The sequence below is a fragment of the Patiria miniata genome, unplaced genomic scaffold, assembly GCF_015706575.1.
Source record: "Patiria miniata isolate m_02_andy unplaced genomic scaffold, ASM1570657v1 HiC_scaffold_5, whole genome shotgun sequence".
In the NCBI taxonomy this organism is placed as follows: Eukaryota; Metazoa; Echinodermata; class Asteroidea; order Valvatida; family Asterinidae; genus Patiria; species Patiria miniata.
In genome coordinates this window covers 27,561,687-27,587,477 of record NW_024037072.1, presented here as the reverse complement: position 1 = coordinate 27,587,477, position 25,791 = coordinate 27,561,687, and the positions used below count along the sequence as shown (strand labels likewise).

The 25,791-nt window shown below is 38.8% G+C and overlaps 1 protein-coding gene across 5 annotated transcripts in view; it reads left to right on the top strand.

Moving 5' to 3' along the window:
• Nucleotides 1-25,791, top strand: part of LOC119740510 (insulin-like receptor) — a 75,710-nt gene that overhangs the window by 1,267 nt on the left and 48,652 nt on the right. The window contains exons 1-5 of one of the 5 annotated variants that reach the window (XM_038215846.1): nucleotides 22-142; nucleotides 8,592-8,708; nucleotides 10,686-10,854; nucleotides 16,837-16,913; nucleotides 18,519-18,783. In XM_038215846.1, the coding sequence (XP_038071774.1) occupies nucleotides 18,586-18,783 (198 nt within the window). In that variant the 5' untranslated portion in view covers nucleotides 22-142; nucleotides 8,592-8,708; nucleotides 10,686-10,854; nucleotides 16,837-16,913; nucleotides 18,519-18,585. Of the gene's footprint in view, nucleotides 1-21; nucleotides 147-8,591; nucleotides 8,709-10,685; nucleotides 10,855-15,947; nucleotides 15,977-16,728; nucleotides 16,914-18,518; nucleotides 18,784-25,791 lie in introns of those variants that run through there. The other 4 variants (XM_038215844.1, XM_038215845.1, XM_038215848.1 and 1 more) reach the window with 4 other exon arrangements.

The window sequence follows — 25,791 nt, the reverse complement described above, 5'->3', positions numbered from 1 at the left end:
CAGTGGAAATGTTTGCCTCAGCCTCGTGGTGGCGCTATTCAATGTTTACGGTAGTTTGTTGACCACGAGTGCACGGTGTATCGTTTGACTACTTTGCTGCTGCACCCGTGATGAAAATCGTCGATAAATATAGAGTCCTTTTGTGAGTAAGTAGGTATCGGGTATAATTAAACAAATTGTGGGAAAAAAAATTACATACTGGGCCACCACTCATATTCCTTAATATGAAAAGTACCAAACATTGGAAGTCTGATGAAGAAACACTTAACCTGCTGACTGTTTATAATATAACAATAACATGTTTGCAAAAATTCTTTGATAATAAAATGTTCTGTCATAGCCCATAGACTTTGTGCAGGAGCTCTGAGTGGTGGCCCAGTATGGAATTTGTACTGTAGTTCCTAACAAAATTGGAAATATTTCTCAGTCCCGGATTCATGTCTTAACCTTATCATAATTTTTGCAATGAAATAAAAAAAAAAGTGGTGTCCGGTTACTCTATCCTAGAACTATGACTATGAGGCTCCACGCGCCCGCACTGCGTGGAGCCTCATATAGTCATAGTTCTAGGAGTAGTGTCCGGTTGCAACTAGCTGGAGTTACCCAGCCCTAAATTTTATCATTGGGTTGTCATCTAGGGCTGGAGATAATTTTTCACGTAACCCAGCAGCGTAGGCAGGTCCCAAAAAAAATTGCGGAAGCGTAACACCCGATGACTGTTTCATGCACTAATTATGAGGTTTACCATCACAGCTGTGGTACTGGAACAGCAACCGATAGTGCATGAAACAGTCATCGGGTGTTACGCTTCTGCGTGACGTCATGCGCGCAGCCGGCAAAAACGACTAGTACCAGCGCGCTGTGCATGGTAATCGACCGCCATTCATTGTACACAATTTGTTTTGGGCACAAACCAATTGCAGTCCTGGCAATGCCTGCAAGGTTGTCAGGTTAGCGGTTATTCCTCAATCCCGGGACATACCGTTATTTCGTTTTACCGTTTTGGATTTCCTCAAAAACAAAAACAGTAAACGCACTGTTGACCGTTTTTTCGTTTTACAGTTTTGTAAAACGGTCAAACGGTATTAGGTCACAAAAAACAATGACCTTTTTGTTGTTTTTCTTAATTGTTGAAAGCGATAAACAGTTAGTTGCTTCATTTCAGAGTGTTGTTTTAAAAGAAAATGACAATGAAAAACGGTCAATAGTCCTGTCGACCACTTTTTGATTTAGGTTCGGCAATTAAGCAATGCACCTAGGAATGTTAATGCATCCTCATGGGATCGAGTCATTGCCTGGGACCCAAATTACCCTCCTCACATTTCGTTCTCACGACATAGTTTTCGAACTGGCTATTGAAGAGCCGCGCCGAACTCCAGTTTCCTTCAAATATCTGCAACTTCTTCAAACGTATTACCATCCTGTATCTATTGTAAAAAGTAATGTCCTCCCTTGAAGTTTTCCAGCGCAATTTTTGCTTGCAACTCTTAAGCCCCACCAACTGAATCGCGTGAGAAGGGGGTCAGGGTCACGCCAGGAATCATCACACCACGCATTATGCCGTGGTAACACTTTTTCATGTAAAGCATGGTCCCCCTCCATTCCCCTTGCCCAGCACCACAAAATGCACCACGGACTGTTCACTATGACACTGAAATAAAAAAAACAGTCTGTATTCAATACTGACCGTTTTGCTGTTTTTCAAAGTTATTTGTGTAAAACTGTAAAACAAAAATCATTGATCGTTATGCTGTTATTAATTTTATTAAACTTATAAAACAGAGAAACCGTATTTATCTTAATACCGTTTGACCGTTTTACAAAACTGTAAAACGACAGAACGGTCAATGGTTTGTTTACTGTTTTTGTTTTGAGGAAATGCAAAACGGTAAAACGAAATAACGGTATGTCCCGGGATTTTCCTCCTTTTTTCACTGCAATTGTAGGCTGAATCTTCATCGTGGATCGTTTTTTACTTCAAGGACCTGTGTAATGGTTATTCCAGGCAAGTTTGGGGTGAGTTGCAGTTGCAATTAGTGTGTAACGGGGACAAAAAAAATTTTGGGACCTGCCTACGCTGCTGGGTTACGTGAAAATTTATCTCCAGCCCTAGATGACAACCCAATGATAAAATTTAGGGCTGGGTAACTCCAGCTAGGTTGCAACATTTTTTCCACATGTTCAACATTTTTGCAATGACTGACCACTATTGTCCATTGAGATGATTATGATGAAAAAAGTGGCGTCAGGGGGAAACATTCTTTCCCAAGTGCTGTTCAAAATGAGTTTTTGGGCAACGAAGTGGCTATCGTTACGGCAGCCGTTGTTTAGCGCCCTCTACAATACTTTTTTGATACGCACGCAGGTATATAATTATTTGTTTCCCCACATTTTAGCGAGCAGTGCGACAGCTCAGTCGATAGAGGGTAGGATTTTGCACCGCGAGGTTGCGGGTTCGCATCTCAGTTTTGCACTCGAATTTTTTTCCTTTTCTAACCTGAGGCTTTGGAGGATTTTTTTTTAAAGGGAAATAAAGTCCGAATTTCGTAACAATCAAATTCACTTTTTTCCTTCTAATTTTATTTGTTCTTCTCATGTTTTTATAAAAGTTGCAGTACTACCGTAACGATAGAAAATGGGAAATGCGTTACGGCTGCCGTAACGATAGCCACTGCGTTTGGGCAAATGACAGTCAATTCCAAAATGACTTTTGCAGCCCCAAGCAGTCTGTTTTCTTTAGATTAATTTTTGTGGTAATTTTGATATGTAGGCTACTTTTGAAGAAAATATGTGCCTTTATTACCTGTTTAACGTTTTAGCTGATATGCGCCTATCAGTTGTTTCCTCCCCCCTATCCCCCCATCCCCCCTGGCTGCCCCACCCAAGACGTGGGGATTGTCACTTTTGAAGTGAAAAAATCCCTACCCCTCGGGCAAAATTTAAGTGACGATCCCTGACATACATGTACATATGTGGGGCGCACTACAATGTTTTTGGGTGACCCAAATCCTTACCCTGGGGCATGAAAAAAAAAAAACGGTTTAGGTTTTAAATTCAGGAAACATATCTTTTCAGGAAGTATTTGAGTGGGACTATTTTGACATCACGCAAATTTCGAATGTGTACGCACTGATTTTTAATCAATTGTCAAATTTGGCTAATCAGAATCAAAATTTCAAGCTCACACCTCCAACATGAACATGGCACCAGTCAAAATCTTTCCTCTAGTCTAGTGTCTTAAAGCCTGATGCAGACTAGCCCCCATAAATGAGGCCAATTTACTGGACTACCTCCGTAAATAAAGGCCACACTTCCACCATGTACAAAAACATGTCGAACTTTGTCAAATTTGGATATATTCACATTTAGGCTTAGTTTGTAGTTTATTTTTGCTTCAGAAGCATACTCACCCTCTTTATAGGCTAATCAGAAAGTGCTGCCTTTTTCAGATGTCTATTTTTTGTGAAATTTCCAGATTTGTTTGCACACGTTTGCGTATCAAAATTTCAACATGAAATTTCACGAAAATTAGACATCTGAAATAGGCAGCACTTTCTGATTAGCCTATACAGAGGGTGGGTATGCTTCCAAAGCAAGAATAAACTACAAACCAAGCCTAAATGTGCAAATCAAAATTTGACAAAGTTCGACATGTTTTTGTACATGGTGGATGTGTGGCCTTTACGGAGTTAGTCCAGTAAATTGGCCACATTTATGGGGCTAGATCAGTGATGACTGCAAAGATGATTACACGTACCTCACCAGTCACCACAGATTCTGCATCTTGATTGACCGAGAGCGAGTCACATGACATTCGCTATTTTTACTACTATTTTGCTGTGCACAGCCATAACAACTATACAACGGCTGCCTCGGTCAGAAAAAGTATTTTGTACTTATATGTACTGTAGAAACCAACGTAGAATGTACATGTTATTATGTAGGTTTTTTGGGGTGTGCACACATGCATATTTTTGTGCGCATTGCACGTATTGTTCCTACATGCTGTGGAATTGGGTTCAAACATTTCATGAAGAGGTAGTTTGGAAAAGGGAAAGTAGATTATTCAACTGAAATCATTTGGAAATAGAAGTATGTTGAGTTTATGCACATGCATAGGTGTGCACGTTCTGACCATACCACCCTCGTGGGGTGATGTTCCTTTCAGGACACATCACCCCACTATTTTCACAATAGAAAAACATCACCCCAGAAGGGAATCTTTAGAAAAAGGGATAATGGGAACACAATGCTATCACCCCACAATTCCGTCTGGCTAGAACGTCCGTTGCACGTATTGCATTAGTAACTCGCCATGTTAAAGTAACATACCGCGTTGGATAGTAACTCGCCATGGTAAGATATTAACTTGCCATGGTAAGATAGTACATTGTGGCTAACTTGCTGCTGTGAGATATAAAGTCGCTGTGGCGTCTTGCAGCGACAAGATACAAAGTAGCAAGAATTTGTGGGAATTTCATGGGAATTTTTGGACATTTGTGGGATTATACATGTATTTTGGAATTTAAGTTTCTCATTATGAACATAATGATGTAGCTTTGTTTGTGAAAAAAAAATACTTGTTTCCTTTAATTAGATGAAAAAAATTCACCAAAATTGGAATATCCTTAACCTATTAATGGAAACCTTACCACCCTTTTCAACCGTATTGTACGTGCCAAATGCAGGGCATTTTCATGACGAAGTTCATGCATTTTAAGTGATGCATGTCAAACGTCTCCTGCTTTACACCCATTTGTAGCAGATTCTTGCAATTGAAATGAGTGGTCTAGCTGAGCCAGAATTGCACATTCATCAACCTGAGGAGTTTTAGGTTGCAGGTGTCGCATCCAAAGTGGACTCTGTCAGCATTCAAGTGTTGACAAGGTTTACTATGTCAAATGGAGCATATGTTACATCATCATGGTCCCCTGCATGTCTTGCCCTGACCAATATAAGAAAAACATGTTCTGCCAGGAGTTGTTATTAAGGGTTTTGGACTTATTTTTTTTTTTTTTTAATATTGAAAAGTTATTGTTTATAAAGAGCCTTTAAGAAAAAGATCTTTAAGAGTTCCTTCAATGGTGAGATTTGAACTGCAACCTTCTGCATATGGGTCATTCCACCGGGTTGGGAAGCAGTGCATGTTACATCCATATATTTGGTTATACTTTTAAAAGTATCAATGCATTCTAAACAATTGCTCGACATAATATTTGTCTTAAGGTGTTTCAATACTTGAGAAAGTTTGAAATCATTTGAAAGTACTTTGACAAAAATATAAGCAAAAATGTATTAATTCGGACGTAACATTGACACTGTGTCAATGTTACATCCAAATACTCCTTTTTTGCCATTTTTTACACGTATGTAAAATATTACCCAAACTGACATTGCATATTTACAACTGGACACCTAAGCACCAAGAAAAGCTTCTTTTGTTTTGTGTAGTCAGGGTTCAAATATAGCAGAACCAATACCTCAAGTGTGGATGTAACGGTGTAAAAATCACTCAATGGAAGTGTGACATTGGGTTTTACACCGTGTCAATGTTACATCCACACAACCGAGCTATCATTTCTGCTCCATTTGATACCTGACTACCGTAACAAAAGCTTTTCTTAATGTGTTGCATGTGTAGTAAGAAGTACGCAAAGTGAATTTGGGTGATGTTTCGCAGAAATTTAAAAAAAAAGGTACAAATGTCACATTTGGACGTAACACTGACACGGTGTCAGTGTTACGTCCAAAATGATATTTTTTGCTCATATTTTTGGCAAAATACATTGAAATCATTTCAAACTTTCTGCAGTCGTGAAACACCCAACAACAAATATTATGTAGAGCAACTGCTAGCAAGGCATTCAGGCTTTTCATAATATGGTCATATGTCACACATTGTTCCCCAACCCGGTGGAATGACCCATATACTTACAAGTGGCGACACCTTGTGCCATCTTGACTAGTCTATTCCATCAACAGAGGGCGCAATTTACAGGACGATAGTGCTACAGTGTACATGTGTATCTGATGACGGATGTAGTAATTTCGTGGAAGTCAAGAATTGAGTACAAGTCCAAGGAAATTGATACCAATGATTACATTTAAATAAACGTCCACGTTCGCAGAACCAAGACTACATCTTGACTTTGTTGGTTTGGCCGGTTGATTTCGTTTGTTCTGAGTTATTGACAGCAATGGTGTCATGCATACATGTGGATTTGAATAGTACTTGGTCAACTCTCATCGGTTTACGCGATCCTTAATATGTGGAGGGTCATCATGTTACATTCAAGATTTTGTAACTACTGTACTTTGACAATGAAAAGTACTTTGACAATAAAAAAGTACGTACCATGGAGTTGGCAAGGTACCGGTGCTCAATACTCATGGAAATATGCTCATAGTCATACACGTGGATAGAAATTGCCTGATCAAAGGAATATTGGAAATATAACTAAATAACATGAATGTAATAACAATTAGATTGTTGATCTTTTAATTCCCTTCCTTTTGATGTGTTTCACTTTGACCCAATTTTCCCATAACGTTGACAGGCTGTCCCAGATTATATTACGTATATTTTTATTAGGAACCCTATCTTTCCCCTGCACATGCACCTCCCAAGTATTTTTTTTCTAAAAAAGCTCCATTAAAATACCCGTTGGAACCTTAGAATGGGTTGGTGGCTGCTCTAGTGAAAGTTTGATTGACAGAAACTATAGGATGTTGGAAAGTATTTGGCCTGAAGATATGTTTCTGCACCGAGATTGTGTAGAGTCAACAATGGATACTACATTATACAAACCTGATGAATCATATCAGATCCTACAAGAGACATATATATCGCTCGGAGTCTGAGCAGAAAGCAAATTTTGTTGCCATCAGCAGATTTTGCACTTACTTCTTTTGAGGGGGTGGGAGAGTACGAAGTGGGGGTGAAGCTTGGTTTTGCTGGCTTCGTTCCAAAGACCTTGTACCATTGTACATCGAATTGTATCTTAACATTCTTGTTTTAATTTGTATGACTGGACCGGGGGGGGGGGGGGGGGGGGGGGGGTTCGAAACATTTTTACGTACTGCTCCAGAGAGACATATTTATTGCATTTCAATTTCAATGACATCCCGGTACTTGATGTAATCAATGTGTCTGTTTTCAGTCTTCACTTTTCGTCAGTAACAGTCACCAGGCACTTACTGTGTAATGCATGCATGATTTGAAAGAATCCCTGTGATGACACATGTACAGTATTATGTTCATGTATACATTTAAAGTAACTGAAGAATGTGACCGCCCTACATGCTACATTAATGTGTTGTAATCGGACCTAATTCAGTCAGACTGATGAGTAACTGAGGACTCATTAGTCTAGTTCCGTGACATGTTCTTCTTCAGGGTCTTTAAAATGTCAGTTAAATGATACGTACCCCCGTACATGTATATGTAACACTATGTTTGAACAGTTTGTATTTCTCGATCTGTCTTTCAATGTAGATCTTAAAAAGGTGAAATTCAGTTTTAAAGGGAAAATACAACATTTGCAAACATCAAAAAATAAAACTACCAAATCATTTTGAAATACCTTGCTGGACTGTTAGTGAATGACAGTGTAAAGCATCCTGTAAAATCATGGCACCTGGTATACTGTCATTTTCAAGAAAAGTGGTGTTTTTGTATCAATTTCCAACACTGATCGGCCGATCAGCGTTGGAAAAAACTGGCTTTTTTCCAAATACTGGCCCCAGTTGACCATCGCACTTGTTTGCAATCGATTACACACCTATGAACGGGTACAAGCCAGCTAGACTGGTTCTCTGACCTTACAATTCCCCAATATATTTAAACTGCTCTGTTTCTTCTTAAATGTAGTCAGGGAACCAGACTACAGGAAAATGATTGTTTTTCTTGGTTTTTATAGCATTTTCGAACCCAAAACCTCAAAAAAGTCAGTGTAACTACATGTATATTTGCTATATATTTCCAACCCCCAATTCCATCCATTTCTGAAAATTACAGCAAAAGCAAATGATGTATATTCCCTTTAAGATTACATCAGTTACTTGTCAACTATCAGCCTCAACCATGCAATGTAGTTTCAACAATTTGTTTTTACATGATGAAAAGTAAATTGTAATTAAAACTAGCTTCTTTGAATTGTACATGTTAAAGTTGAATTGTGTATTTTAGAAGTGTATTTTAGATGGTGCTTTAATCCATTTTGTGACAAAAATATTTACTTCTTCGTGTGGCCATGACGACTTTCATATTCTTTTGTATTTGTCCAGTACACAATTTCAAGCGCTATACCTGACAGGTTAAGCCCAGGTGAAGCTCATCCAGCCTAAATCCCTTTGCAAATGACCAATGGTGATGAAAAAAAATTTTAAGAGGTAGATAGGGTGGGTGGAGGATCATAATCCTACATGTTTGGCCCATCCCCAAAGAAGTAGGGGATATATCCTTATCAGCCAACAAGATTTAAGCCCCTTGTCAAGTCTCGCAGCAGAATGATGGGCTTAGCTGGATTATATTTTCTGCTGGCTATGGATTATATTTTCTGCTCTGGTCGTCTTCTTTGATTCCCTTCCAGTTGTACACGAGTGAGTAGCCACAGGGGTCCAGGGGAGTGAAGAAAGCATATTTACATGAAGATGGACAAGCACGGAAGAGCAGCCGCAGACAGAGGGGGTGGACTGGTGCTGAAAAGGTAAAAACTTCTCTCATGCTATGAGTAACAAAGAAGAGTCAGATTTGCAATTACCAGCACTGCTGTAGATTGTTCACTTAAAGAGCGTAACTTACGAAAGTCAAGATCCATGTGTGAACAACGCACAAAATATTAATTTGATAATTTTGAGAAATGACAGGCTTTCAAATGTTCCTACTTTTCCTAGTTTTGTTGTACCTTGCTTCTACTTTTCCAACATTTTTTTCTTGAAATTCCTACTTTTTCCTACTAATTTGGTCCCACAACTCCGAAAAATGAAATCTCATTGAATATTTTTAAATGTCATGTAAATCACACAATGAAGGGCTTGGGCTGTAACTGCAACAGTACTTCCAAGAGCTTAATTGAGGTGGAGCACAAGTGTTGTGAGTACAGAACATGCCAAATGAGGCTTATGATGCTGTGGACATGGGTGAGCATCAACGAAAAGTACTCCTGAAAGCCCGCACAAGTCCTACTTTTATCCGGATTTTTTCTTCGAAAGTACTACATGTATTGTCCTTTTTTGGGTTTAAAATTTTGATCCTACTGTTCCTCCTTCTTTTCACCTGGGTCTGCTTGAAAGCCTGAAATGAGAAAACTGCTGCAAACTGCTGACTGACTGGCTTGACCTGAAATATGCAAATTGAAATAGTACGAGGGCCTACACGCTAGCTGATCCTTCACACAGCAGTATATTTCTTTGAGAAAGATCCTAGGGCTTCTAGGATTATTATATCAGGCCATTTGTATGAATTTAAATTTGGTCATAAACATTTTTTTTTTGTACACTCACCCCAAAGCCATTCAGTCAGATAAGCCCCGCACAGTATCGTTGTTTCTATTAGGTGATTCTTTCAGAGCCGATGGTTTCATCTTTTTATGTTGTTTTTTTTCCGAGCATTTTTCTTTTGCCGTATCTTCTTATTATATTGTATGGTTGCCGTTTGAAAAATGCAATAATATCTGCACTTTATAGCTGTTGTCAACAACTGTTGTCAACAACCAAAATGGCAGCTCAGAGCGGCACAAAATTTGCTTCCGTAATACGTAAGCAAAGAATATTGAACAAAATTTGAGAAATAAAGACAGTGTCCTGAAATTTATTTCTTGCAGATCAAGTCAGCCTGATAAGTGATAACAAGAAATAATAATAAAAGTGGATGGCTTTTTTTCGGGGAATACAAGAATATATTGCTCTCGCTATAACACTATTGCCCTCTTCTTCGAAACGTGCAATATTGAAGAGCTCATACGACATTCTTGCATCCCCCTCAAATCCATCCAATATAGTATTATTATCTTCTTCCTTCCTGTATTAACCAATGAACGATTTAACTTTTTCAAAAAAAAAATGGAAAGGAGAGTTTCCTAATCCTTTTAACTGCGTGGTTAGTTGAGGGTAAAAAAAAAAGGACTACAGTACTTAATAAATGTGTGGTGAGGTAAAGCCATCTTCTGTCATTACGATGTAATTAAGTGGGAGACTTTATTGCCATGGTAATCATAAGTGAACTGACCTAAGCTGAATCATGGTGCCACATCAGCACGGTATTATAATGACCCAGTGTTTCCCCTGCCCATTCAAACGTGAGGTGGCCCCCCTCGCTACTTTCAGTGACCACCTCGCTCAATTTTGCCAATATCACCACCTCGCTGTGAAGATTGGCAAAAAAGGAAATATCAATTGAAACATTTTCATTTTGTGTAATATATGAGCGTTTTCCTTTACCTCCATGAATCAAGAACTCACAATTTCGATGTGTTTTTGGAATCATCGCGCATTTTTGTGAGCGCTGCATTCTTTTCAGTTTGCAGACTGCATAAATTTCGTTTCAATCATCAACTTGAATTGTTACCACCTCGCCCAGTTCATTAGCCAGGGAAAACACTGTAATGACCCAATTTTTTTTTTTTGGCCTCAATGAGTGAAATCACAGTTGTTTTAAGGTATTATTTGGTAACATTTTCCCATAGTGTCAAGAAAACACCAGATCCAACACAGAGTTTAATCAAGGAGGCACCTCCAGATTTTGCCTCACGTTTTTGCCAAAGTCCAAATTACCATGGCATACTGGACTCAATACTGCGCCGCAGTCTGTATTAGCTGGCCGTAGTTGACAGCAGTACACCTCTTCTTTTCAAGGTGAGATTTTAAGTGGCACAGATTTATAATACCCTTTTTTGTGGAGCCGGTCACATATAGTGTTAATAATCGTCAGATTATAATATAGTGTTAATAATCGCCCCCATTGAAAGTATGGTACGAGCCCCCCTCCCCCCCCCCCCCCCCCCTATTGATTTTGCGGAGCCAAGTGTCCGGACTTAAAAACCTGTCTACATTTCAGCATTGATTTGCTGATGAAAACCACCCCCCCCCCACCCCCCCCACTGCAAAAATGTCTGGATCCGCCCCTGTTAAGTATTTTTTTTTTTTAGGTTTGCAAGTGTTGTATATTACATTTAATATTTCAGCAGGTCTTTATTTTGGGGATATTTGCAGATGATCCTAATAAATGTCAAATTGATGTTACGATTGATTGAGAAATTCAGCCTTGGCCTATTTGGAGGTTTCTTTGATAATTTTTTGACACGTTTTTTCCCCATGTGTGCCTTTCAATTCACTTCCATTTTCCTTTTTTTCCCCTTTTCTTTTCACAATTCCTGATTTTAAATATTGGTATACTATCAGGAAGTGAAGTCTGAAGAACGTAATAGAATTGTGTGTTTCCAGTGACCTTATTGTATTTCGGGAAAGATAGATGTATTGTATTGTCTTTCAATATTTTGCTTTTACACAATGTGCCATGCTGCTTGCCCCACGATGATGGACGTTACTATGTGACTGGCTCCACAAAAAAGGGTATTAAGTTGCACTGTGCATTACTGTGTAATGGCCCGCTCAACATTGAGAGGGTGAAAATTTCATCAAAATGTGATTTCATTTTTTTTTTCATGAATGACATCTTTAATACAATGTACATACCCGTACGTACCAATACAGTTTCAGGTTTCTTGCACAGAAATGTTGATTTTATGAACAAAGTTGGAAAACCAACCATTTTTGGTGCATCATTCTGTTGTTATTCAACAAAGCCAGCTATATTTCAAAGCCTGTTTTCTCAGTTGTGTAATTTGAACTCCAAGGAAGTAATTAATACAAATACATCATCTTTCCAGAACAGGAGGGGCTATGGAGCTCTATACCGGTACCAAATGAAATATTATATTGTGGGCTTTCCAATCATGTATACACATGTACCGGTAACTCAATTTCACTTTTTGTGACAAAATACTCTTTTGGTGGAGCCGGTCACATATTAGGTATTCCTGAATTTCTCTCTTTGTATTTCTGTACATGTGGTATAGTAGATTTAGAATCGATCCGGACATTTTGAGAGCTTCGGTGAAATCATGTATACCGGTAACCCAATTTCACTTTTTTGCGACATAATACCCTTTTGGTGGAGCCGGTCACATATTAGGTATTCCTGAATTTCTCTCTTTGTATTTCTGTACACATCGTATAATAGATTTAGAATCGATCAGGACATTTTGAGAGCTTCGGTGAAATTGCCCTGAGGTAAATTGCGATTGCAATTCACTTAAGCAAAAGTTTCAAGATTGTTAAAAAAAGAACCTTTCAATGAGGAAAAATATACAGAGGTTGCTGTCTTGGTGCTCTAGTGCAAAATTTTAAATTGTCTGCTTGTGCAGCGTTTTGCACTCATTAAATGTTTGCAATACTGTTTAGTTTTTCTCGGCTCAACTTAAAGCATTTTGAATAGAACCCTCTTACTATTTAAACAGTCACAGACAGTCAAAATTGTCATCAACTTCCCCTGCTATACTTTTAACACAGGCTAGTCACCAACAGTCGGATCATATTGTCTAGCTCTGTGACTAGTCTAATTCAGCCAACGGACCATGAACACACAAAGCAGGCAAGTTGTGGGCACAGCTGGCTAATCAATCACCCACAGTCAAAGCAAAGCTGTATCAAGTTACATAAACAGTCACAGCCAGTCAATCCTGCTTTATGTAGGCTGGGAATTCATAACTGTTGAAAACAGTCACTTGTTTGATTTTGACTAAAAGGACAACTTGGCAAAGAATATGTACATGTTTACATAGGAGGATTAATGTTAAAAATGCATGTTTCTTTTTGTTAAAAGAATTGCTGTTCAATTCATTTGCTTTTTTTTTCTCATTTGAAAAAAATCATGAAATTGATATAACCTGCTGAACGGGTATTTGCACTTCAAATCCTCAAAACAGAAGCAATTTGATACAAATTTAAATCAGAGTTGGCTTGAGGTTATAGAACCCTGCGACATCCTATCACCAATTCCTCTTGACACTGACCCGAGACAGGATTCAAACGGAAACCGATACAAGCTTGTCATCGCTGAATGACAAATCAAAGATGTAACTGACCTCTACCAAAGGAAAAATAAAGATAGAGAGATTTAGGAAAAATAATCCCTCAAGAATGAGGCATTAAGGAGGATACATACATGTGTACTTGCATTTAAAGCGTAAAAGGCTTTGCAGTTAAATTAGGACGGTTAATAATACAAAATAATATAATTATTTTCATTCATACGTTGCTGCTGTAATTTCCCTACATATAAATAAAATTATATCCCCACATTTCAAAACAGTTAGGTGGGACATTTCTGCTCAATCCAAAAATGAAATAAAATAAACTGAAAATGTTTGTGCTCCACAATTTTTCGGCTGCTGGCTTTCAATTAATTTTGGTCAAACCATGCATTTGACTTGATTGCTACATGTACATGTACAAGTATACGTACGTAACTTTATAGGAATGGGCTGTCTGTCTTTTCATGTGGACAACTATGTACATGTCTGCCAACAGCCTTCCAGTAGCCTTTAAATTTACTCGATATTCTGCAAGGACTTGGACAAATGGGAGACAAGCATATATGAAGAGTATATTTCCAAAAATATATATCCATTTGAAAAAAGTGACACAATTTCCACGGTTATAAAAACTAATAGAACATTTAAAGTACTTTGTATAATGGCTGTTTGTTAACTACATGTACTTGCTTCACCTTACTGCATGCTTAAATTGTGTGTACGGTAATTACATGTATGTAACAGACTTGGGCAACCACTGGAGAGGGCGGGGTTATAAAATGTAACCAGATGGCATTCATTGCATTTTCGAAACAAACTCTTCATGAATGTAGTACAGGTAGCTTTGGAGAAGTACCGGTACTGATGTGTTTTTATGCCACAGGTCAGAGGTTCGAATCCCTGCCTTGCCAATTTTCTTTGAACAACCAAACATTGATACTGGAAAGCAGATCAACTCTGATCTAGAGCAAGTCAAAACTGACTACACGGGCAGTATTTTTTTTGCAAGTATTTTACCAAGAAGCTGCAGTTGAATTGGGTGCCCAGATAAAACTATTCAGCTCCTTACTAATTAATTTTTCCCTGGCACGTGGAACTAAAATAATAACATATAACTCAAATACATAGTAAAGTATTTCCTTAAACCCCGCCCCCCCCCCCCCCCCCCCATGTAAGAAACAACTTGGGCTCTGAGTGAAATACAAGTTTCTTTAATCCTGTCTAGTCAAACCAGTTGCATAATTGATTTATGGTCTACACGTACCTTTCCGCTCCGACAAAGGTTATAGTGCCGTAGTCAAACAAATTTTTCAGAGAATCCTCCCGCAATTGTCATGGTGCATCGAAAATCACGTGAATAAAAATAACATGAAAATGGACCATACGTTGCATTTACAGGACAGTCGCACGGCTGAGTTTATGCAACAGCATACAGACCATTTGTTTCAATTACATTTTGGAGGGAAGTGTCCTTGCGTGCAGTCTCGCTAGTGGCCACTATAAGTGCTTTGATGAACTCGGATAACCGTAAGTGAAGTGGAAGTAGTCGATCACTGTGAATTTAAAAAGAGGGAGAAGAAACATCCCAACAGTAAGCAGTTTTTATTTTTATATGGTTGTGTAAATAATGTTAGTGTGAAGAGGTGGGCAGCAGGATGTTATTGAAGAGCACTTCAAGAGACACTTGTACAATGTATTTATAAAACCAATATTTTGTGTGTTTTTATAAGGATTTTACATTTTTTCCCAAGACTGCGCGATACCAGGAATTCTGGAAGCCCAGTTTTTCACCCCAAAAAAACCTGTGTCTTGTGTTGTAAAGGGATGACAGAGATACGGGCATGTACATTTAATATAAATCCTTCCTCTATAATGCAACATCAAAATCTCATGTGTGAAAGGATTGATTCCACAAAAAAAAAAGTTTAAAATTTAAAGCACTGCATCCACGTTACAAACACATTAGTCCTAATTTAAATCTCCCAAAATAATGGGATATTTAAAATATATGGGTCATTCCACTGGGTTGGGACACAATGTGTGACATATGACCATGTTATGAAAAGTATGAATGCCTTGCTTGCAGTTGCTCTACATAATATTTGTTATTGGGTGTTTCACTACTGCAGGAAGTTTTAAATCATTTGAATCTGTTTTGCCAAAAATATGAGCAAAAATGTCATTCAGTATCATTGACACTGTGTCATTGTTACATCCAAATATTATATTTGTGCCTTATTTTTTAATTTCTGTAAAACATTACCCAAATTCACTTTATGTACTTCTTATTATACATGCAACACACTAAGAAAAGCTTTTGTTATGGTAGTCAGGTATCAAATGGAGCAGAAATGATAGCTTGGTTGCGGACGTAACATTGACACCGTGTCAACCCCAAAAGTCACACTTCCATTGAGTGATTTTGACACCGTTATATCCACATTTAGATATATATGTTTCTGCTATGTTTGAACCCTGACTATACCAAAACAAAAGCTTTTCTTGGTGCATTAGGTGTCCAGTTATGCAATGTCAGTTTGGGTAATATTTTACATGTGTAAAAAATGGCAACATTTGGATACAATATTGTCACGGTGTCAATGTTACGCCTGAATTAATACATTTGTGCTCATATTTTTGTCAAAGTACATTCAAATGATTTCAAACTTTCTCAAGTATTGAAACATCCGAAGACAAATATTATGTTGAGCAATTGTTTAGAATGCATTGATACTTTTAATAATATTTATAACCAAATATTTGGATGTAACAGGCACTGTGTCCCAACCCGGTGGAATGCCCCAATTCCAGTGGTTAAGATCGCGCAAGGCATGATGGGAACCAACATAGCGCAGTAAGATCGTACCCATGGGGAACTACCGGTAGGTATGCTAACCCTAACCCAAGATGTATTCCTATTTTCTTAAACACTTCCCGCCTTTTCATATTAAATGTAGATACCGGTATATTAGATACTGAAAATGTAAAGTGTTTTACATACGTGTACATGTACATGTACTGTAGTTTCAACCTTTTAATAAATAAGAATACTGAGAGTATATTTGCCTTATTAGCAGCTACATGTATTTTGTTGTTGTAGATGAATCGCCCTTTCTGTGCTGTTGATCTATACAATGTACATGCTTGCTGTCACTCAGCCAACGCCTGCCCAAACTTGTGACTAATGATGTAATGGGGATTCCTTTATTGACAGGCACAGGCCCAGCCTGCAGCAGCACCAGAGGCAACTGACCAATGGCAATGAGCACCTTCGCATACATTAACAGTCATCCCTTAAGCCCCACCCACTGCAGAGTATTGTGCATGCTACCTTTTCTCACTGATTGTATACACCATGAATAATTACACTTAGTCACCTCCCTGATATTTTGCTTACACAAAATGTTAGATGCCAAAAACATCTTCAAAATGTTGACAATGAAATAAATGCTAGTGCAAACGGAACTCTAAAATTATTTCCCAACGCTTGGGCTAAAAAAGAATATTGTCATAAATTTTGTTGCCAACCAATCAACACAGAGCATTTACCTTGGATCATCTTCAGCCAATCCGCATCCAGTTACGGAGATGGTGACAGTGTCCGCCGGCTATGTACCGGTAGTCTTCAACAGGTTTCTCTGCCGATGCAGTGGGGATTATAAACCATCTGCTGTGCTGTCTCCGGATCATAAATCTCGTGCCGCACTGATTGGCTTTTTGTATTGGATGCTTATTTCCACAGCGCCAGTGTTGAGGCATCTGCGGTGTGTCTTATGACTAACTGATACCCATGTGATCACTACAACTGGATTTTTCAGTGTGAGTACCTTTTACATGTTACAGTCTGGAGCTTTAATCATAGAATTTCCTTGTTTTTTGGCAATGCATACGATTTGTATTAACACAAGTTGGTGTGTCTTGGATGATAGTTATAAATATTGAGATTTTGTTTTGATGAATTTTGTGGATCTTGTTTTTCAGTTTATGTTGTAATATTTTTTTTTTATTTGGGGGGTGTTTCTGTGTTTATGTTTCATGTGAGTGACCTGTTTTGTGTTTAATTCAATTCGGGATATCAATACAACATGAAATCTTTATTTTTTTTCATTGTTTTGCCTTTGTTTTAGATTTTTAGATTAAAAATGTGATATTTGTGATAAACCTTAATTATCAGACTCACTTCATAATTAACTGATTACAAAATTTTGTTTCTAGTATTTAAAGCGTAATCCAATTTGGGATTTTTTTTTTTTCATTTGAAATAAATGCATGAGTTTAAGCCCAAGTATGATGTTTGTGATTCCTCTGTTGTGGCAGTAAAGCGAAGCCTGTCCTTTTGACTTTTTAGAAATTCTTAACATGCAAGTATCTTGTGAAACAAAATCATTGTATGCACAATAGATTTGTGTATGATGTCAAAACATTGTGTTGCTTTGTATTTTGTTGCCATAGTAAAAAGCAAACGCCAAAAGTAGATGATCTGTATACATTGTACAATTTGGATTAAAAGACTTGGCATTGTTTGACTCACGTTCTTGTGACATTTTAACACAGGATTCTACGCAGCACCAGTGTTCAGGGCTGCTTAAAACATAATTAATGAAGACTTTGAGCTCCTTCATAATTTACCTTATTTCCTTTTATATTGTGCTGGTCTATCCTTAGGCAGATTATGTCACTGCTATACTATAAAACGCAAAGGGGGTTGTACATGTCTGTGTGTGCAGGCCTACACCGTGTTATGGGGAAGTTTTTTATTGTTAGGTAAATTAGGACCGAGTTATTGGGACTTTCTGCTGTCCCCACAGCATTTTCGGTCCCCACAAATACCTCGTACAGACGAGTGTACATGTATGTCCCCACAGCTATATGGAACAAGCATGCGGGCACGTGTGTATTCATGAGTTGTTCTCGAGATGATCGGCCGCAAAGCGGGTGACTCGCCCGCAAAGTGAGAGACAAGCAATGAAGCTGCCTCCCCTTGAAGTGGCGAGGTGAAGTCTCGTATGTATAACAGAACGCAATTTTTTTATTTCTTTTTGAGAATTTGATACTTCCGTTTCCATTGACACCTTCCCTTCCCAAAGTGTTAGTCCTCCAGGCTTCAGTTTCACTGCTTAATGCATTTAAACCCCTTCCTACTAAGATCAACCCTTGAGTAAAAATCACCTTTGGCATAGGCCTAGTGGCGTAACGCTTTGATCTCTTTCTCCCCCAAGAATAAATGTATTCCCATCTTATTAGAAAGACAGGCAAACTAGGTAGCTCTTTTTGTTAAGCTTTTGTGACAGCTTTTAATGTAACTTATGGTCACAAACTGTTGCAGTGCCGGCCGTAAACCCTTTCTGGGTGTTAATACTCTTAAAGCTGTCCGTGACATGTATTTCAACTCAGCTCATGCCATTTTGTTTTATTTGCCAACAGAAAAAAAAGGCCAGTCAAGTGTTGAAGAGCTGTTTGAAATTCTGCGCACTCCCAGAGGAGAGCAGTGATGCTACTCCGTGGGTTATTGGTCCTTACGATTGCTTTTCCTCTGTACTTTGGAGCAAGTCATGGATCAGGGGAGCCTCGCGTTGATGATCTGACTGATCGCCCTCTGGCTGAGAGAGAGGTGTCCCCGCAGGACCCAGTGAGGGCCGACATCCTGTGCCAGGCTAGATGCATGGCTGAATGTCACAATAACAGCATGGTGAGTACTTTACCAATCGTACTTCAAGAAATCATGCAGACAGCAGCTTTCAATCTCGCAAAACAAATAAAACGGAGAAAGCCCCCCCCCCAAAAAAAAAACACAGAGAAGAGGATTTTTGAATTTCATGGGTGACACACACATGTACACAGGGTTCGACCTTAACTTATTTGTTCACTAGCCCGCGTGCTACTGAAACGGACTCTTAACTAGCCCGCGGGCATTTTCACTAGCCCGCATTTTTTTTCTTATCTCAAATACACAATGGCGAATTTTCAGGCTCAATTCTGAGGCAGTTTTGTCAGTGTTTTTGATTAACAGATCTAAAAATTTAAGCCTTTAAAACAGTTGATAAAATTAGAAACAAATTGATGGGGTTTTCTTTCTGAATTTAATGATTTATTTCTTCCTGTGCGTTCATCTTTGCCGTATCCCAATAATTTTCACTCGCCAGCCGGGCTAGTTAAGGAATAGCTTGACTAGCCCGCCGCTGTTTTGACTAGCATTTGGCTAGCGGGCTACAGCTAATTTCGAACCCTGTAATACATGTACATGACCAACACCCTGATGATGACGCCCAGGTGTACAATTTTGTATAGAAAAGGTGAACAAAGAAATTGTGGAACGGGGCTTGAACCTCAGCCACCTCGGGATTACCGTTCCGGTGCTCTACCAACTGAGCTATCCAGCCCTATGTTGGCAGAACTTCAATTTGTCAATATCTTTGTTCAAGGGGAGCTAGTAAGAAGCACATAAACCGAATATGCCATGCGGTCAAGGATCATGCCCAAAGTCACGATACAGACCTGAGAAATAGCAGTAAACTGCCAACATAGGGCTGGATAGCTCAGTTGATGGAGCAGCGGAACGTTAATCTGGAGGTCGCTGGTTCAAGCCCCTCCCCAGTCAATTACTTTGTTGAACTTTTCAAAAAATTGTTTCCATTTCACCTACATGTAGTCAGTTTCCCTTTGTGGTTCATTTGAAAAAGTGTATAATTTTTCAGTTTTGTAGTCGAGTCCATCACAAGTTTTCACAAGTCCTCATAAGTCCTCATAAGTCCTCACAATTACATCACAATTCCATCACAATTCCATCACAATTCCATCACAATTCCTCGCAAGTCCTCGCAAGTCCTCGCAAGTCCTCGCAAGTCCTCGCAAGTCCTCGCAAGTCCTCGCAAGTCCTCGCAAGTCCTCGCAAGTCCTCACAAGTCCATCACAAGTCCTCACAAGTCCTCACAAGTCCTCACAAGTCCATCACAAGTCCTCACAAGTCCTCACAAGTCCTCACATGTCCTCACAATTCCATCACAATTCCATCACAAGTTATCCAGTCCCAAGTCTGGTCGCTAGCTAACTCAGGTAAACTGTAACAGAGGTGTTCCTTTTGTTACTGTCCATCTGGTTACTTGTTACCAAAGTTGTGAATTGACGTGTGATTTACAGGGCTGTGCATCCGATCGGGTACCCGAGTACCCAACCACTAATGTCAGGAACCGGTTCCAGATTATGGAATCGAGTACCCGTAACCAAATTATATTACTTAGTAATTTCTCAGACAATGGAAAAGATTGGTTTTGAGTGTCAATTATGGGGAATTTTCAAAATGAAAACCAGGCTATCGGGTACATGGAAAAACAAGACAGATATGTACGTTTATTACGCTTGCCAAAATGCAGTTAATACTGTAAAGCTATAGAGATCACTGTTTACACACACTTGTCTATTGCTACTTTGATGCACCTATATGGTGGTATTAAAGTGTGGACCTTTATGAACAATCTGAATAGCAACTTCCGAGATTGTAATTTTGGGGTTGGGTTTTTTAACGGTTACCTGATTCCCGTACAACCCATAAGTGCACATCCCTAGTGATGTACATAAGACCGGACTTTGATGGACTTGTGACTGAAGCGACTGCAGCCCAGCAAGTGTTTGCTTGTTTTTGCATTTGTGTAATTTATGGATTAATTAAGTATGGATACATGTATTTAATTAATGGACATTAAAAAAGATTATGTAATGAAGTTTCGGCCATTTGTTGCTATGTGCATGATATGGTAAGCTGGGTGGTTTGAAGGGCAGATAGGGAAAAAACACTTGACTCTGACATGCAGTACTAGCGACATGATACTGGATGCAAAATTATTTGAGATTAAAGGCAGATTTACATATGTAAGCGACACTGTCACACGACAATGTCGGACGTTTGTATAAATAAGCACAAACGAACGAGTGATAAGACGCATGACTTATTCGCGTAAATGTAGACACACTCACCGATTTGTGCGTATTTATAAAAATGCATGACGTTGTCTTGCGACATTGTCGCGTATGTGTAAATTGGCCTTTAACCTTTATATTTTTCGGTTAAAAAAAGAACTAAGGAAAGCTAAGTTGTGAGACATATTTCATAGAATTGTACAACAGGTACCGTACCGGTACTTGTACAATATGAGTATGATTGATCTCTTCAGTCTACAGACAGCCCTGAGATGTAATTGAACCGGTACACCAGGAAATGGTAGATTCAAAGATCAGAGTTGACCGTGATTAGATGAAACTCCCTTTCCATCCCACTGTCAATATTTGTACATCGATCATCAGGAGTTAAAACTAATCCAGAGGTCGAATTTGAAATGAGGTTTTGCTGGGAAAAAGGCACAGATTTGAGTTTCCTAGAAACTTTCTAATGCCATTGATGAAGTCTTGTGTGTCTCAGTGAAAGGTTGTTGCAAGCCATTTTGAAAAAAGTAAAAAAAGAAAATCCTTTTTCACAATTTCGTTAATGACTTGTGAGGGTTGTTTCAAATTAACAATATCCCTATCAAGCTTGTTTTGGTCAAAAAAAGTATCATCAGGTCATTACATTTTAATTCCCATCAAATAGCTTTGATCTTTGAGTGTTTGTTTCCGGTCAGCCAGATACCCGTTTATACCCTCCACGTGGAGTGCACTCGAGAATGCAAACCCCAACCCGCAGAGACTTGTCCAAAACAGAGTGATTTTGAGGGTGCTCATTTGCTTATATGAGGATTCAATCGCTTGGAATTCCTTGGAGCGATGTCCAAACAGCAAACAAGCAAAACAAATTTGCATTTTAAGAAAGGTCGGTTTTGTATTCCATGGGAAAATGAATGTCAATACAAACTTAGCACACCATGGTTAGTGTCAGCTCGGTGAATTCACAAGAGTTGTCCGAGCGCATTTTCACTCTGTCAAATTTTGTGGTGATTGCTTCTTGACATTAAAGTTGCTTTGCATTTGCTTTCACATGAAGTATGAACAGGACTTCTGGCAAATATTGAAGTTTGTTGGTGAGTGACTTTGTACCCTAGTTCTGTCCAGCTGTTGTGCATTGAGGTCTGCACATGTATTTATGTGGACAGGGATTAAGTGGAGGCATCTTTTGTCCACATGTATGCCCCTCACGCACACACCCATGCATGAATCAGGAACGGCATTTGCTTTCCACAGAGATCTGTTGACAACCATCGCCCACCATAGACGTGATTAAACAACTTTGGCCGAATTAAATGTCAATACACTTCCACGTGACTGGCTACGGCCCAGAACCGATTGATTAAACTGCTCCGACAATTTATTAGTGCTTACATTAATGTTCTTGGCGCTTCTGGGCTTTTATTTTCTTCGTAAATATGATCCTGTGAATGCTGGTAATGGAAAACCAATTTACATTTGGTAGAGTACGTCAGCCCCCCCTCCCTCCCCGCGTGTAGGTGTCTTAACACGTCATGCACACGTGCATCTCATGAACAATCTGGTGATGATGATGATAATGATTGGCCCTGCAGACATTTGAGCCACTTCCATCCGAATTCAATAATCATGCACTCCCACGTAACTGGCTGCTGTAATAAAGAATGATTAAAACATGTCAACTGTTTTGTCAACTGTTTTGTAACTAAGCTATTTTACTTGACCCTCTTTCGTTATACTTTTTTTTCATTTTGCTTGAACTCGTTGGATTCTGGGCTTGACTTTAAAGAAAGAAGGTGACCAAATATTGAAGTTGCTCATTCTTTTTAAAACTTTTCAATGCAATAAGAATACATCAATTTTAATACATCAATTTTCAAGCCAAGGTAGTACACCTACACCTACTATGTACCAAATATTCGATCATCAATCATCAAAATATTCGAATAGTTTTTGCCGTTTGGAATATTCAAATAAAAATGTGCACGTACTTACACAAATGTAATGTTATTTTATTGTAAAGTTGCAGTGCTGTGAAATGCCAGGTGCCACTTGTTTTTGTTGATGGTAACTTTTTTTGTTGATGGCCGTTCATTGTTTCCATCCTTTCAGCAGGTTAAAGCCCTTGACAGTGATACATGTAATACTTACTGCAAAACACGGCCCATATTGATCGCTGCACGCAAATTTGAACTAAATGATGCAGTCTGCGTGCAACTTTCGACCGGTGCAGTACGCAGTTGCAGCTTGCAGTTTCGGATATCCGAATATTAGGTCAAAGGCAGTTTTGCGAACATGAACCGGAACATGTACGCGAATACTAAATTATTAAAAAATGGACAACCCTTTACAGGGTGCACAGATGAAACTTTTCAGATTTTAATCTGAAACCAGATTTTAAAACTTTTCCAATGAAATTTCAGATTTTTTAACGATCTCACCAAAAAAAAGGCACGTAAAGTAGTTTTAATCTCGTTTACCGGTTGTGAATGGAGTGATTCTACGGTAGGAACATCTAGACCATCGCTGATCAGATCCTTTCCAGCTGGAGAAATTGTTAAATACTGACCTATGACATGGACAAATTCACTGGGTCCCACGTTGATGCGCTGCACTGCACCGCGAAACGCTGTGGCAGCTCGGACCCAGGGTCCAATTTCAGAATTTTTTTTGCCAAGGCCAGTTTCATCTCTGAGGGTGAGTAAAAAAAACCGAAACCCAAATATCGGGACCATTGTTTTAGTGAAGTTCTGCATGTAGCAGTTTCAAAATCTAGGATATGAAAGCCAATTCATAAGCTTTTTTTTAGTACAAGAATCATTCAAATCACTCATGTACTTTTCAAGTTACAGAATTTAAACACAATCACCGTTGAAAGTTCTGTCCACAGATCACAAGAAGGTAAGTGTTCTTTCAGCAAAAGGAAAACAAAAATACATAGGGGGTTGTGTGAATTGTTTTCGTTTTGCTGAAAGAACGCACACCTTTTTTGTGATCCGTGGACAGAACTTTAAACGATGGTTGTATTTAAAATATTCCGTAAGTTGAAAAGTACCGGAACATGAGTGATTTGAATGATTCTTGTACATGTACTAAAAGAAAGCTTACGAATTGGGCTTTCATATCCTAGATTTTGAAAGTGCAACATGAAGAACTTTGCTAAAACAATAGTCCCGTCCTTTGGGTTTTGCTGTTTTTGACTCACATGTACACAATTGTATTTCTGTTATGTAGGAAATAACTGTTTTGAGCATTCCTGACAAGCATAAGAACGTGGAAAAACATTGTTTTTCCATGGGTTGCAATTTTCTTTTCTTTCAAGGACCAAACACAAATCGGTTGCTATGCCCTCTGTATAATTTTCAATGAGGAAATTGAGGCAAAATTGCACCCTGTGTTCTGCTAAACTTGTGCTCGTCAATTCACATCATATTCCCTTTTTCAGTGGCGGCAAAATATGTCAAAGTGTTGGGGAGGGAGGGGGGGGGGGGAGGGGCACAGCACTTCCGTATGTCGCTGTAATGGGATCCAAAAGGTAAGGGCAGGCAAAGCTCAAATTAAAAAAAAAAGTCTGGGGATAGATTCCCTCTGCTTTCTGTTCATTGTACTGAATTTAAAAATCATACGCAAACTGAATGTGGTTTTTTTCATGAGTTTCAAAGTTGAATTCTGGCGTAGTTTGAGTTGCCTTATTTTTCTTTAAAGAGAAACAAATGATTAATTCAAATGTGACTGAAAATGAATCATGAAACGATGCTTGAATTGGCATGCTTTAATTTTTTCCTCTTTTGAGGAGTCATTTTTACATCTTTTCAGAACTAAAGCACTCTGAAATACTAGCGTTAAAAAGTTTTGATTTTAGTTGACAACGTAGATTATACAAAAAGCAATAAGCTTCTTTGAAACTTTTGGAGAGGAGCTCTGGCAGAAACTGAAATCGACATGCAGTTGAATTAGTATCAAACTTGGCTTTCCTTGGCTTTCAACGAGCATCCGTTTCTTTATGGCCTGCCAATCCGACCTCAAGCAGCTTACCCAATTTCCTGTATGAATATTTGGGGAAGATATTGAGTGATTGTGTAAGAAGCTTACCGATTGTGTTCCCAAGTGCGGTAATGGATAAGTTTCTTAAAGGATAAGCTATTTTTCTGCACGTATTGTGCACGTATTGTGTTACCTTGCCTCAGTAGTTTTAGTGAATTCAGTTGCGGAAAAAGAAAGCACAGGGATGCATCCATCCATATGTAGAGCATCCCGTTATTCGTCCATTAGGCGCTTTCAATAAATTCAATTGTGACGAGGCAGAAACTGCTTCCAACAATATCGAGAGTGCCTCTTTATTCGTCCATTTACTGGTCTTACAGGTGGCAGGATTAATGCACTGGATTTTTCTATCCTGATAAGTGCTTTAAGCATTCCTTGGATAAACTTGCGCCTCTTCTTGAAAGAGCTGCCGAAGGGAGTCTCGATTGATTTACAGCAGGTTTTTTTTTTGGGGGGGGGCCTTCTCCTGGATGTGCTAATTCACAGATACTCTCAGAACCAGTTAACCGTGTTTGTATTGAAAGCTTTTTTCAAGGAACTTGAATCAGTTGTAATTACAACCTGTGTAGGAAACTCCGGCTAGTGACTCACTTTCTCTGATTTCTTCTTAATTCAATAATTTATAGATCTTTTTTTGTTTTCAACTCGGCTGTAATGGCAGTCTTTTTCTCGCTCGGTTTTAATTAAATATATACAATCTTGAAGACTGCAGCAGTGCACATCTTCTTTAAGTTGCTTTCGA